Here is a 16151-nt window from a genome sequence, read left to right as displayed (position 1 = left end):
ACCATTTGGGAACAGGAGGACTCTTTCAAAAACACACACACACAAAATTACGCACAAAATAATATACTTAGAAGAGTCTGGCACAAGTGAGGATGCTAAAGCCTGACTTTCATCAGCCTGGTGGTCCATCTGCCCCTGGCCACACCTTACATTCCCTCTTCCCTCATCCCCCTTTCATCCCTCTGTCACTCTCTTCCACACTGCTTCCCTTTCTGCCATGTCTATTTCCATGCATGTTTTCATGCTTTGTATATTTAGCACAACTCCTAGATCTTTAGCTTTAAAAATGAGCACCTTCTCATTTCAGGATTTTACCTGGCTTTTCCTATTCAATTAAGTCCACCCAGAGTCATCTACAGTAGAGCAATTGTAGGATTATTTTGTAAAAATTTAAGTTCATAGTCAATTGAGATCTGGAGCCCTCTATGGTAGGCAAAGATGCACAAATAAGTAGGCATATGTGAGCTGGATATTTTGTTTCCTGTCTTGCTTGATGTAGTTGTAAAACAGGATTCGAGTCTACATGGCTGGTGTCCCCTAGAGTTGTACACAGCCATGCTGGTGATGTCTTATTTTTCATTCTCTAAGTAGGCTCTATTAATACAACACATTGGTGTTAAATGCATATTTACTTCTGTAAATAGCTCTTGTTTACCAAAATAATCATCACTTTCATTTCCTACAGCCAGTTTACATCCTCCTCATAAATGAAAGGGGGAAAATCATATCAGTTACTCTGTTTCCTCTCTCCTCCACCTGTATTTTGTTTTGTTTTAGGCACTGGTGAAGGTCAATGTGAAACTGAAGCCGATGCTAGATTCAGTAGCTGCAAACAGAAGTAAGTGGGAAGAGCTGCACCAAAAACGGCTGCTGGCCTCAACTGCCTCATCCTCCCCTGCCAGTGTTATGGTAGCCACGGAAGACAGGAACTAACCCTCCAGGTCAGCTGCAGCTACAAAGTGACTCAGCCTGAAGGGCCACTTTCAGTCCAGCCATGTCATCCTTTTGTTCTTTTAGTTCAGAAAGACCTAACATCTCAAGGATGCACTGGGAAGCATGCCTGGGCTTTCACCTTGAAGCGTGATCAGCAGCAGAGAGAGCAACGGGAAGGACAAAGAAAGAGGTGGGGCAGGGAGCACACCCCAGGACCCTCACTTTTTCCCTAATGAACACACTTGGGCTGAAATGAAGGCTTTGGGTGGGGACTGTTTTGGATCCAAGGATCTGTGGACAGGCGGCCTACTCGCTCTGAGCTGAGGGAACACTGAACAGTAAAAGCGTCATTAGCGCTGCTTCATTTTGTATATGGCTTTTCTGTTTGTTAGAAGCCAAACACTGCCTGTCTTTGCTTCCTGTCCCTGAATGCCTTTTTGTGCCAGACCGTCCCAAGAATCCTAATTTGTATTCCATAGAGGTATTTTATTTTTAATCCTAGAGCTTCTTATTGATGGATCCTTTAGAATTGCCTACCTAAAAGTAACCTATACTATCCTTATAAATACTGGTCAATCTCAGTTCTCCCCTTAAAAAGGAATACATAGTAGGAGTATAGCAAATGTGTTTGATGGGTAATTCTAGACTTGGACTATGGTACCCTTTTCCAGCGGTTTAAAATTCAACCTTCATTACAGACCAAGTTTTCTCCCAGAAGGAATGGATTGATAGATTTTGATTAAAGTAAGGGTGGAAGGAAATCTGTAGCTGGATTTACCACAGGTGACATCTAGAAACTATGGTTCACAGGACAGAGCAGAGCCATGGAGACTAAGCATTGACCACCTTGAGTTCTCCTAGTGAAGAGTTCTGATATAAAATGTAAGGTTACTGCCAGTAACCAACTTAAAGCAAACTATAGGGGTCCCTAATTTTGGATTTTTCTTTAAGTATAAGAAATAATGCTTCAAATGTTAAGAAATAACAGTCTGGGCAAAGAACGCATATTCTATAGGAAGCCAAGTTTACAATAGGTAAGAATAAACTGTATTAAGTAGATGTAATGACTAGAAAGCTGCTTTGCTCCCTGTTTTGAGAAATTGTGGACATAGTATATCTTATCCAAAGAATGCTGGGCTAGAAGATAGATTTCTATCCCTAGCTTTGGCATTATTGACTAGATTGACTTGAACAAGTCACTTCACTTCTCCAAGCTTGTTTCCTTATTTGTCAAATTAGATTACACTAGGAAATGATTCTTGAACATGTTTTAACCTTACAACTCTTTGTTCAAATAAATCTTTCAACGAATCCCCAACATATAAAACATCAAAAAGCTGAATTCCTAGGTGAATTATAAGCAGGGTTTGGACATCCAGAGCACCTACAAACCTTCATCTCTTCGATTACATACATGGGGGTCCACAGGGACTCTGAGGAGTTTGAACATCCCTGGACTAGTTTAAACCTGAGGGCCATTCCAGTCCTTTAAAAAATCTAAAATTTACAAACCATTTTTCTTATTATTGTTTTTGTTTGTTTTTGTTTTTTGAGACGGAGTTTTCACTCTCGTTGCCCAGGCTGGAGTGCAATGGCGCGATCTCGGCTCACTGCAACCTCGGCTTCCTGGGTTTAAGCAATTCTCCAGCCTCAACCTCCTGAGTAGCTGGGATTACAAGTGCCCACCATCACGCCTGGCTAATTTTTGTATTTTTAGTAGAGACAGGATTTCACCATGTTTGCCAGGCTGGTCTCGAACTCCTGACCTCAGGTGATCCACCCACCTCTGCCTCCTAAAGTGCTGGGATTACAGGCGTGAGCCACCGTGCCCGGCCCTTGTTATTGTTATTAATCATTATCAATCATTAACTTTACAAATATGAAAGAAAGAGGGGCCATGTTCTACAAGGGACATTGTTTTCCTGGCACACAGTAGACAATTCAGGAAATGTTGGCAGAAGAAATGCGTAAAATTAAGATACCAAAATGGAAGTGAGGGGAGAGCAGGTAATTGTAGAGAAAAAGACTCTTCATGGCAAGAAACAAAGTAAAAGAAATGTATAAACCAGACTAAGAGGGGAATAAAAGCAAGCAAGAAGAAGAAATATAAGAACACCAATAAAGGAAAGACAGGGACTGAGGCAGGTGGTTAAGGGAACTGCCAAAAAAAAAAAAAAAAAAAAAGGTGAAAGTCAATCCAAACAAAGAAAAATGGCACTTCCAACCAAAAACATGAAGATGTAGAACCCTGTCATCAATTGCTGAGAAAAGAGAGACACTCGAGTAGGGAGGGGATTGAGAAAGGGGAGAAGGAAGGAGTGAGAGCCCTAAAAAATAATGTTCCTAGCTACCCTTTACAGCTGTCTCTGCAGGGAAGACTGGAGAAAGTAGAGGGGGAAATGAGTGCAGGAAAAAACTGCCTCTGCAGAGCAGGTAAGAGGAGGTTGTTCAGATTTATGGATTTTATTAAGCCAGTTTTCTGTATCACTCTGCTATAAAGGAAAATAGCTGCTGCAGGGCTGTCTCTCCTCCTTCAGGTGAGGAACAAAGGGTGGGTGGAGTCAGAGACAGAGTCTGGTCTGCGAGATCATGGTGTGTCTGCAGCTCCGAAGCACTGCAGGTGTTTCTGGGTAATGTGCCACATCATGTTTATATCACGAACGGGAATTGAAAATCAGTCTGTGTGGCAGAGATGAGCCCACATCTGTTATCCTCACCAACAATAAATAAATAAATAGCCCAGACAAACGGATGCCAGTCCATCTACAGCAACATTTTAAAGCATGTGCTTTATGACAAAACTGGACCCAGCGTCTGACAGAGACTGCAGGCTGCCGTGAGCACTGTAGCTATCCCGAACGTTGATGCTACATATTGCTAAGGGGAACATAATTTATAGCACAAACCCTATAGCCTCCACTAAGGTTGAGTTTTCCTCTCATTTCCTTGCCTTTTTATTGGCTTCACTGCATGGTTGCCAATAGCAACATCCACTGGTAGCAAGGGGAGTTCAACACCATTGCAATCTGCCATATAGTGGAGCCCTGACAATGTCAACCATCAATCTAGTAGCTGTTTGTAATTGCCTCCATCTATTTCTCCTGTCTTGAGGTATCTTTCCTATTGTGGGTCAATATTCAGAAACTGCTGACTAATGCCATGGGTCTGCATCTCCATGACCATGAAGCAGTGGAAAGGAAGGTAGCAGCTTCCTGGTGCCAACAACCCCAGAGGTTAGAGGTTGAACTCTTGCGGGTTTCAGGCATTTTTAATCCCTTTTCTAAAAAATTTATAATTTTGCTAAAATGTGAGGCATATGCAGTTATCCATATATTCTGCTTTTCCAAAAAAGAGAAAGTTTCCCAGTCCTTATTATTAATGTTTATTTCCTATGGGAGAAAGACATTTGAAATGTGAGCCTTCTTGTAAAAACTCAAACTGACCAGATTATGTTTGCTTTCTCAGGTCTCTTGGCATTAATGGTTGAAATAAATTCATCCTACTTTTTGGATGAGATGTATTTTTTTAGACATGCTATTTAGTCTTACTAATCAGTATGTAGCTAATATGTGCGCAATCTACAATATAGTGGCAATCCTGGTGGGTAGGGACAGCTTCACATACTGCAAAGGGCGCCATTCAGTGCATAGCAGACTGGAACTCCCTCCTAGCTTGGCCACCAGCTGAACCTGTAATCTTAGGACTCTCCAAGTCTTAGATTCTCCATCTATTAAATAAAAGTACTGACTTTTATTCAGTCCCCACACCAAAGGACCAAGATGTGTTTAGCTTTAAAAAAATTTTCCAGATAATTTTCTTTTTTATTCTTCTCAAATAAAATAGCAACAAACCTAAAGCGGTCATCTTCTTAATAAAGACATAATAAAAAGTTACATATTTGGGGTAGACATAAACACAATCATACTACAGATGTCTTGAGTCTGTCTCTAACTATGATGAAAGATGTAGTCATCAATACAATTTTTAAAAAAATATGTCCTTCTTTTTTTGAGATAGGGTCTTGCTCCGTAACCCAGGCTAGAGGGCAGTGGCACAATCACAGCCACTGCAGCCTTGACCTCTCCAACTTAAGTGATCCATCCTGCCTCAGCCTCATGAGTAGCTGGGATCACAGGTGTGCACCACCACGCCCAGCTAAATTTTGCATTGTTTGTAAAGACGAGGCCTCACTATGCTAACCACGCTGGTCTCGAACTCCTGGGCTCAAGCGATCCTCCTGCCTTGGCCTACCGAAGTGTTAGGGTTAGAGATGTGAGCCACTACACCCAGCTTATATGTCCTTTTATTTCATAAAAAACAATTTTAGATTATCTGATATCATACATATCCCATAAATGGTAGTCATTAATTTAAAAGTGAATTTATAAAGTAAGTCAAGAGAAGTTAAAATTGCACATGCATTTTGTTTCTAAAAGCTGAGATGTCTATGCATTTCCAGGTATTGTATATTTGCAAATACGTTGGGTTAGAAATCATCTTTAACATTTTGTGTTAGTGTAATAACAATATTATCTAATATTAATGCTACCAGAATCCGGTTGCCTTTTCTGTGTATCAAAATTTATCATACTTTATCCACTTACACTAGGTGATTAAACAGAATCTGCCCAATTTATTCTGCAGTAAAATTATTTTAAAATCTATTTTTCCTGCTGACTCTTAGAAACTGCAGAAAGACAAAAACCAGTTTCATCTCCAGTAATAGTGTGAAACAATTTCCTTCCAGTGGGACAGAAATCTAGACATATTAGGGAAAGATTTAAATATAAAGAAAAATGTTTTGGCTGGAAAAAAAAAAAAAAAGCAAAACACACCAAAACACAAAAAGGATTCATTAAAGCAACAGAACAAAACCTAATTTGGGACCCTAAAAATTCTGGCGATGCCACTGTAATGAGGTTTCATTATCTGCTTCAGAGTAACAGTCTGAAATTGTTATTCTGCTACATGCTGTAAAGAACTCCCAAAACTCAAATGTATCAGGAAATGTAAAGGTTAAGTCTGACTACAAGAAGGCCAAAATTGAACCAGCTTCCTAAGTGAAGAATAATAGAATAAAACATAGAGGGCAGAAATAAAATGAGGTGTATCTGGAGAATTTCATGATGAGCATTTAGATTTAGCAATGCCCAATGTCATGCTGACACTGTTTGTCATGACCTTGTCTGCAACTAGTAATTTGGGGTTGTACATTTTTTAAATTTAATTTTGAATGTTCTTGCATGTTTGGTACATCTCTCTGCACTGCTAAATTGTTTATCTGCATAATATAACTACACCAATGTCATTTAATGTATACACTAGTATAGAAATGTGTTTTTTTATTAAGTAAATGAAGTATTTGCTGTGAAAAAATGTATTATTTGTGGCCACCATTTATATCTGTGTTCATTTTCTGTGTGTATATGCGTGTGTATTCGAATCTCAATTTTTCTTTTACTCTAGTTTAAATTAAGACATATTTAGATGAAATTTTAAAAATAGCGTTGGAAATAGGAAACTAACTTTTGTTGAGTCTCATTCCCTTGGGGGGAAATTGCTTTTGCCATTTTATTTTCATGTATAATAATCTAAAAAGGATCTCCTACTGACTTCCTTCCTAATTATTATTGTTTTACACGAAAGAAAGGAAATATGTTTTCAACTGAGTTGTTTGAAATCATTCCCTCTGTGTAAATTTTCCAGACTGATGTTTCATTGTAAGAATATTACATTATAGACCACTTGGCCATTTCACAAGCAATTAATCCATAGTTTTGGAAGTCCGCTTTAAGAGACCTGAATATCTTTGTTTTTAATAAAATACTTAGAGTTTAACTAAAGCTCTGGAATAATCTTTATTTCTTTTGAGAAGGGTGATTTCAGGGCTGAAAGAAGGAAGCAAGGATCCAAATACCTACAGTTTAAATGTTGACTGTTAATTTAGTCCATTAACCTTGTGTTGATCTGTGATGTTTTCATGTGTGAGATGGACACTAGGACACCCCTGTCCATATAGCTTTTTAAAGATGACATAAGGTTCTTCGTATTATCGAAGTTTTTCTGGAGGTAGGAGAGTCTGCGGCCAAATGCTGGGTTCCTGTGTCTGTTACAGATTGCTCAAATTTGCATGGGCAATTACACAGGGGGAACGCATCAATGCAGGGCCGCCAGCCACACTGACGCCATACAATTACACAACGGCTTCGGTGCTTAAACTTTAAAATTCTTACACCATTGTGCCTGTTCTATTAGAACAAACTGCAGCAAATGATCCAAAGCCAGTTCAAGTGACTGGAGAGGAGGTGCCCAGGGAGGGAGAGGGAAGTGGTGCAGTGTGGCCCACTACCGGCCAGCGTAAGCAATCACCATTGCTGGCTGCTGCAATCACTGGCTTCTTTGTGCTTTGCAGTCTGCAGTTTTAAAATGGAGCCAACGATAAGGCTCACCTAATTCACAGAAGGGCTGTGAGGATTAATGAGGGAAGTTAGGCAAAACAGGCCTGATACTCAAAGTACTGCATAAACACAGCGGCTTGGAGTAGCTCTTTGAATGGTTGATTTTTTTTTTTTTAATGCTGCTGTATCCACAGTTTTGCACTCTCTATTAATCCCTTTTATACACCAAAATGCTATTGTGTTCTCCCTGGGAAGTTAATTTAGACAATAATACTGTAAACCCCAAAATACAAGCTACTTGATCAAAAGCAAGGGATATTCAAGAAGGAAATCTAATTAAAATATTAATAAAGCTGGAACTACCAGCAAAAGGAGAGTTCATAATGAGGTTAAATGTCACACCATCTGAGCACAAATGTTCTCAAATGTTGATTTTAGCATACACCTTTTCCAAAAGTCTTAAAAGATGGAACAGATGCTCCCAAAAGTCAGTCAAGTATATTTCCAATTTGGCACTAATTTATACTTTTCTTCTCTGTTCATGGTAGAAGACTGGAGTGGGAGAATAGGGATGCAAGATAACTGAGCCCCCCAAACTGTCCATCCTGAAGAAAATGGTCTGAAATCAAAGGAAAAAAGAAATAACAACTGGAAAATGGATTTGCAGAAGGCCCTCCCTTATAAAGGAAGATGTTTGACCACAGCTGTGGTTGAAATACTCACAAATTACCAATGTTCACCAACAGAAAGGGGCCACAGATACAGTATAAATAAGACATACCTTCCAACTAGTTTTAAAAGAGAATGCCAAATAGATTGTACACACAAATAGAATACGGGATTTGATCATGGCATATTTTGGCAGGCAGAACATCAGTATGCTAAGAACCAAGCATCATGCTTTTTCTTCCTATCTATTTTGCCTGAATGAAACTCTTCTACATGATAAACATGTCTCCCTTTGTGTAGCAAAATCCACCCTGAGTCCAACTCAAATTTCATCAAACTGCAATTCCTTTCTACAAGTCACCAAATCACTTTATTGCAACCACCAAATGCTTTCCTATTACTTGAAATGGTATGATACACTTACTTTTTGATATATCCTCCAGGTTTTCAAGATCCTATTGCAAACAAAATGATGCTTTATGATACTTCATAATATTCCACCTTATTTCTTTCCATAATTTCTATCATTAAACGGCCTTCTCTCACCACCACCCCCAACAAAACTAATCTATTCCCCAACTGCCTATCAGAGACCAGATAAAAGTCAGTCTATCACAGCAGCAGTGATGGTCATGCCAATTTCACAGTGTGATTTGTGCACTCATTTCATTTTGAAAATGACCCTGCCCTCCATCTGTCTAAGCAGAATGTCCTGCTTTTTTCAAGCCAGGCCTCTGGAGCAGCCTCACATGAAATAAGGAGGAAGAGACACAGAATGGCCTCCCTCCTGCCCACTTCAGCCACCACGCTCACAGGTACCCACATAAAGAGGAGAACCCCAACTGAATCCTGGTAGGGATCCCAGAAATTTGGAGGAGAATATAGTCCTTTTATTTTTCATACATTTTCAAGAAGCCATTTGAAGATGATGTAAATACAACCCTGCAAAACAGAGAGAAAGACTAATGAAAGGCAATTTCCCATTCCCATGTGGTCATCTCACCTTAATTTAATAACAAATTACCTAAGGTAACAGTACATACATAAGAATATTAAAATACTAAGCCTTGTGAGACACAGTGGCTCATACCTGTAATCCCAGCACTTTGGGAGGCAAAAGTGGGAGGGTTGCTTGAGGCCAGGAGTTTGAGATGAGCCTGGGCAACATGGTGAGACCCTATGTCTATTAAAACATTTTTTTAAAAAGATTAGCCAGGCATGGTTGTGTACCTGCAGTCCCAGCTACTCAAGAGGCTGAAGCAGGAGGATCATTTGAGCCTAGGAGTTCAAGGCTGCAGTGAACTATGATCATGCCAGCTATTGCAGTGAACTATTGCATGCCAGCCTGAGCAACAGAACAAACCCTGTATCAAATAAATAAATAAATAAATAAAATACTGAGCCTAAATTCCCAAGGGAGAACCATCAGGCAGCCAGCTGTAAAGAAGTCTATGCACCCTTTCCCCCAATTTATTACTGAGCAGGATACTGCTCAGTAATAATGTACCTCCTTGGGCTTAAGACTCTAAAAGGGCTCACCAAAAGATCAGATTGAAAGAAGTCTCAGAATAGAGTTATAGTAATATTCTACAGTTGCTTTCTGTGGGATCTTAGGTGAGCCAAAGTCCCATTCAATCCTTCTGAAATGGATGCAGTTTCCCTTTCTTGGAATTGATGCACTGTGAAGCTCCTTGTCTAGTTCCAGCCAAGAAGACACAACTCTGCCGATTCCTAGCAAGGGAGAACACTGAGTAAGTACATAAAGTCAGCCATATGATGATATGAGCAATCACACACCTATTAAAAATCTCCTTCCAGTGATGCTGGGTAAATACGAGCTACACGACTCCACTAGTCACATCTGTTCACAGCTGGAATCAAGGCCTAGAAGTTCAAAGTTTACTACCTACACAAAGTTAGTTCGTTGTTTTAAAGGAGAAACAAAGACAATAATATTCCTTATACACACTTAGCACCAAACAACGGGCCCTTACAAACTCATGTACATGAGATACATGGATTGGGTTATTCATCAGTCACTATTTCCTATTGAAATTGGTTACTGGATATCATGGTTCAGCCCCTACCTACCTAGGTGTGGCCTTAAACAAACTATTAATTTAATAGTTTGATTTAATTAATAATATAATACTTAAATCTTTAAACCTTTCAAGCCTGCCGACTTAATATGCAATATGCAGAATGCAGGTTGCTTATTCAAATTAGAAATACTATATGTAAACAGTCTATAATAGAGGTGCTATGTGATATGGTTGATATACCAACCATATGATAGCTGTGAAGTTTATATATAGAAAAGATTTATGGGCAGTAATACTATTATGGATGCATACAAAGGATTTGCAGTAATTATGTAGCAAACAACACACTTTTACTTGGATTAGGTTTATATTAGGTGCCAGAGAGACCAATGGATATCATGGGAGATGACAAAAGATACTGGTTTCTTATCGGCAGAGATGGTTGGAGGACCACAGCAATGGATACAACCAAGTGTAAACGCCAACATATACTCAGTAGTATTTTTTGTCATGGAAAGGGACAGATACTGCGATCAAAAATAGATCCTCTTCCAGTACCAATAAGATTCACAGCACTTTTTCCTCATTAACCTCTGGAACCACCAAAATAAGAAAGATTTCTGTTTGCTGCTCTATTGTGCTCTTACAAACTGTGCCCTCGGGGTAGCATAATGAGAACCTGCTCTAATTCCAAGGGAATTCAAGGAGTTAACTCCCTTTTGCCATCCCGCTCCTTTTATTGAAAGGTCCTTTTATTACTAGCGAATCTCTACTTTATTAAAAGTAAGCCAAACGCCAGCATTAGTATAGACCACACCGCATACAAGGCTCAAAATCGCCAGGAACATGGGCCGGAAATCTTCCACCGCCGCGCTAGAGACCGAGGTGGCACAACAGACACAGAAAGCGCCCCTCATCTTTAGGGGGACGGGAAGACAGGTGACCGTTTGTCCCCACGGGCCGCAGGTCGGGTGGGTGCAGCAGGGACTACGCCTCCCAGCATGCAGTGCGGCCACGCCCGCGCAGCGGCGCCACACGAACGATGCATGCCGGGACGGGTAGATTCAGTCTCTGAACGGCCTGGAGTAGTCTTTCCCCTTCTGACTGCCGCCACTCTGCAGTCCACAATCTTTGAAGATCAAACAGAACTTGAGAGACTACCGAGAATGGTCCCTTTTTAATTCCTAACAGATTCCTTCCGTGGCAGAGTAACCGGCCGTCTTCCGTTTCCGGTTGCCCTGTTGTCGTGGTAACCGCACGCGTAACAGCCGTGGTGGTTATGGCGGGCCTGAGCGGCGCGCAGATCCCCGACGGGGAGTTCACCGCAGTCGTGTACCGGCTCATCCGCGGTGCCCGCTACGCCGAGGCGGTGCAGCTGCTGGGCCGAGAGCTGCAGCGGAGCCCTAGGAGCCGCGCAGGCCTGTCGCTGCTAGGCTACTGCTACTACCGCCTGCAGGAGTTCGCGCTGGCGGCCGAGTGCTATGAGCAGCTGGGCCAGCTGCACCCGGAACTGGAGCAGTACCGCCTGTACCAGGCCCAGGCCCTGTACAAGGCCTGCCTTTATCCGGAGGCCACCCGGGTCGCCTTCCTTCTCCTGGATAACCCCGCTTACCACAGCCGGGTCCTCCGCCTGCAAGCCGCCATCAAGTACAGTGAGGGTGATCTGCCGGGGTCCAGGAGCCTGGTGGAGCAGCTGCTGAGTGGGGAAGGGGGAGAAGAAAGTGGGGGCGAGAATGAGACGGATGGCCAGGTCAACCTGGGTTGTTTGCTCTACAAGGAGGGACAGTATGAAGCTGCATGCTCCAAGTTTTCTGCAGCACTGCAGGCCTCAGGCTACCAGCCTGACCTTTCCTACAACCTGGCTTTGGCCTATTACAGCAGCCGACAGTATGCCTCAGCGCTGAAGCATATTGCTGAGATTATTGAGCGGGGCATCCGACAGCACCCTGAGCTAGGTGTGGGCATGACCACTGAGGGCTTTGATGTTCGCAGTGTTGGCAACACCTTAGTCCTGCATCAGACTGCTCTGGTGGAAGCCTTCAACCTTAAGGCAGCCATAGAATACCAACTGAGAAACTATGAGGTAGCCCAAGAAACCCTCACTGACATGCCACCCAGGGCAGAGGAAGAGTTGGACCCTGTGACCCTACACAACCAGGCACTAATGAACATGGATGCCAGGCCTACAGAAGGGTTTGAAAAGCTACAGTTTTTGCTCCAACAGAATCCCTTTCCTCCAGAGACTTTTGGCAACCTGTTGCTGCTCTACTGTAAATATGAGTATTTTGACCTAGCAGCAGATGTCCTGGCAGAAAATGCCCATTTGACGTATAAGTTTCTCACACCCTATCTCTATGAGTTCTTGGATGCCGTGATCACTTGCCAGACAGCTCCTGAAGAGGCTTTCATTAAGCTTGATGGGCTAGCAGGTATGTTGACTGAGCAGCTTCGGAGACTCACCAAGCAAGTACAGGAAGCAAGACACAATAGAGATGATGAAGCTATCAAAAAGGCAGTGAATGAATATGATGAAACCATGGAGAAGTATATTCCCGTGTTGATGGCTCAGGCAAAAATCTACTGGAACCTTGAAAATTATCCAATGGTGGAAAAGATCTTCCGCAAATCTGTGGAATTCTGTAACGACCATGATGTGTGGAAGTTGAATGTGGCTCATGTTCTGTTCATGCAAGAAAATAAATACAAAGAAGCCATTGGTTTCTATGAACCCATAGTCAAGAAGCATTATGATAACATCCTGAATGTCAGTGCTATTGTACTGGCTAATCTCTGTGTTTCCTATATTATGACAAGTCAAAATGAAGAAGCAGAGGAATTGATGAGGAAGATTGAAAAGGAGGAAGAGCAGCTCTCTTATGATGACCCAAATAAGAAAATGTACCATCTCTGCATTGTGAATTTGGTGATAGGAACTCTTTATTGTGCCAAAGGAAACTATGAGTTTGGTATTTCTCGAGTTATCAAAAGCTTGGAGCCTTATAATAAAAAGCTGGGAACAGATACCTGGTATTATGCCAAAAGATGCTTCCTGTCCTTGTTAGAAAACATGTCAAAACACATGATAGCCATTCATGACAGTGTTATTCAAGAATGTGTCCAGTTTCTAGGACACTGTGAACTTTATGGCACAAACATACCTGCTGTTATTGAACAACCCCTGGAAGAAGAAAGAATGCATGTTGGGAAGAATACAGTCACAGATGAGTCCAGACAATTGAAAGCTTTGATTTATGAGATCATAGGATGGAATAAGTAGTTATGGCTGATAGCGGCTTTTTTCAAAATGGCTTTCTTACCTATCACACTTTTTTATCTGTATTTAGCCTTGGCATCTTTATATTTGTCTTATTTTGAATTTTATCCACTTTATAATAACAAGTTTATGTTTAAGCACCTTTTTCATTTAATACAGAAGATTAAGGACTATGCAGTGTAAGCTGCATCACTTCTGCTTTCTTCCTACTAGTGACAATCATCTGGTCTTGCCCTCAAGCAACAATTGCTAGATGACATCTTTGTATAAGAAAGAAACCCCAGATAGAGTTGATATTTCAGCTTTGGGCTGTCAAAAGGGTATGTCATGGACCAAAGCACTGTTAGTACGGGTATGTTTGCATTTGGTCACTGATATGTAAATGGCTGCTGGCCAACGGCTGGACCACTTCTCAATCAGCAAATAAAGCCATGTCTATTTTGCTATCTCAAGATAGACTGTGCTGTCTAATAAATCGAATTCTTAACTCTATTTCTCCAGTTTTTTAGTCCTTTAACTTTCTGGATTGCAACAAAGTCTAGTTTAGACCTTCTTTAAGCCGTTTTAGAAGTTCAAGTATAATGGGAATTTCTTTTCTTGGTTCTTTTCAGGTTATGAGGTTCGGTCAGTGACGTAATTTTTTTTCATAATTTGATTGATTTGTTGCTTCTTAAGTTTTATAATAAAAGTTTTTCTTCATGTTCTATTTTTTGTTTTACAGAAATGATTTTGCCTCCTTGTGGATACGACATATTAAGTGTGGAAGCCTATTAATATTTTCAGTTTTTAAAAAACTGAAATTTTTAATTTTTACTTTTTAATTTTTTAGGAAAAAATAAGCACTGAACTGAGAATGAGAAGCCTAAAGGTATAAGTTCCATACCTTCTAATTTTAGGCTTTCAGAAATTCCTTTATTCTTTGGGGTTTCACAATAATTTGAACTATCAGAAGCCTTTACAATTGCTTTTGGCTGTAACATCTGATTTTGTATAAGCCATATAGAAAAAAGTTGCCTTTCTTTTTTTATGACCTAGATATATAAGCAAATCAGCCAGGAAATACATAATTGTATTTTATATTAATGTTTTCTAGGATTTTGGCTTACATTAAATGTTAACCCCTACAGTCAGTGATTGTTGCTGTTGGATGTTATACTGATTATTAATAAGAAATTTGGATTTTTGCCTTTTTACCTGCAATTTTTGCTTACAACTCTAGCTATGAATATATAGAGAGTGGTCCCCCAGTCTCTGTTATGGTTGTGCATAAATTAATACTTTTATAGCTATTTAGAAATTGTATAACTCTCTTAACTTCCTCTTTTGGTTTTTGTACTAATGTTTGTTTTTGTTGGGGAAGAGGAGATTTGCTTTTAATCCTTCCCCAAAATGATGAACGACCCTTCCATTCAGTAGTTTGACAAGCTGTTATAATGTGTATTTTTTCCTCAATTATTCTTGAAATATTTAGAGCCTCTCCTGCTTCTAACATGAAGCCCTTTAGATGCCAGTCTGCCAGAAATCTGGAAACAGGAACAGGTGAAGTGAAGACGTAATGGAGATTTAGCTAATGATATACTTCACAATCCACTTTGGATACCCTTCATGTCCAAATCTCAGTAGTTAATCAAGTGTCTGCTGCCATTAACAGAACAGAAGTAATGGATAACAGAATGGAAATAAGAGATGCCAAAACTATTTCCGTAACTAACTCACTAAATCAAATCATCAGTCCTTATATTCTTGTTTTATTTAATTCAAGGAGAAGAGGCCATGCACTTTCCAAAAGGTCAAAGCCACATAGAATAGGAAAGCAATCTCTGGTTTAAAGCTTTCTCTTGGAGTGTTTTCTCCCCATGCCTTCAAAGGGTCTAATAAGAGACAGTGATGTTTACTGCTGCAGAATGTATCACAAGATAAGAAATGAAAAATCTATCTTTCTTACCACCCGCTTCTCTTTCCCTTTTTAATCTTTTCCCTTTTGTCAATTATAGGGACACTTTTCTCTGTTAGCTGGAATTTGAACCTCAACCAGGTATAAAAGATGCATAACAACCTTTTAGCAGTAAGTGTCAGGTGAGTGAGCACTATGATTATCAAGGTGACTTTTGAAACCTTTTAAAAATGCATTTTTGCAAAGCGAGATAATATGTATTGATAAAAAGTCACTCTCAGATTAGCAATGCCAGAAAAAAATTTAAGAGGACTCACCAAAAGTACTAGATCAATGTAATTTGTAGAATAGAGTGAACTTTTTATATATAGGTATTTGTGGTAACCTCCATCTTTTAAACTTTTTGAACTCAATAGAAAAACAGACTGAAATTTTAAAGACATGCAGTATTTGTATCATTTTGAATTCTGTAACATTGGGAATTAAATGTACTCAACTTTAGAGGACACTTGCCTTACTGTAATTTATAATCATTTTATATTGAAAAATAGGGCTAGACATTAGCCAGAAGGTAATTAATTTATTGGCCATAGGTATAGTGTTTAATATTCTCTTGGGGAGTGAGTCTTTACAAGGTGATTACTTTATACTTGATACCACTATCAATTGAGGTTCTTTTGGTTGTTTAATTAAATCAGCTCCTTTGGATTTGGGCCAAGATTGATCCACCACATACTAAAATCCTTTCTATAAACTCATCATGTGTATTTATTAGAAAAGGAATTGCTTCATAAGGAAAAATTATTAGAATATAGACTTATAAGTACATTTCTAATGTGAAAAATAAGCATTTATTAGTTAAGTGAGACCTGCCAATAACTTGATTGCAAATATTAATATCATGTGAACATATAAAATGGGCCCAAGTCCTTGTTCAAAAG

The 16151-nt window shown here is 40.0% G+C and overlaps 2 protein-coding genes across 4 annotated transcripts in view; both read left to right on the top strand.

The window, feature by feature from the left end:
* PDE11A (phosphodiesterase 11A) overlaps nt 1-2255 on the top strand; it is a 501616-nt gene extending 499361 nt beyond the window's left edge. The window contains exons 19-20 of one of the 3 annotated variants that reach the window (XM_025405423.1): nt 778-941; nt 1018-1292. In XM_025405423.1, the coding sequence (XP_025261208.1) occupies nt 778-933 (156 nt within the window). In that variant the 3' untranslated portion in view covers nt 934-941; nt 1018-1292. Of the gene's footprint in view, nt 1-777 lie in introns of all 3 variants that reach the window. The other 2 variants (XM_025405422.1, XM_025405424.1) reach the window with 2 other exon arrangements.
* Nucleotides 2256-11073: 8818 nt separating this feature from the next.
* LOC112636715 (tetratricopeptide repeat protein 30A) lies at nt 11074-15716 on the top strand. Its single transcript, XM_025405549.1, has one exon. The coding sequence runs from the start codon at nt 11322-11324 to the stop codon at nt 13317-13319; it is 1998 nt and encodes a 665-aa protein (XP_025261334.1). The 5' UTR covers nt 11074-11321; the 3' UTR covers nt 13320-15716.
* Nucleotides 15717-16151: the final 435 nt, after the last annotated feature.

This window comes from Theropithecus gelada, chromosome 12, assembly GCF_003255815.1.
Source record: "Theropithecus gelada isolate Dixy chromosome 12, Tgel_1.0, whole genome shotgun sequence".
Taxonomy (NCBI): Eukaryota; Metazoa; Chordata; class Mammalia; order Primates; family Cercopithecidae; genus Theropithecus; species Theropithecus gelada.
Note: the sequence above shows the minus strand (reverse complement) of the source record. Positions and strands in the feature narration are given on the sequence as shown.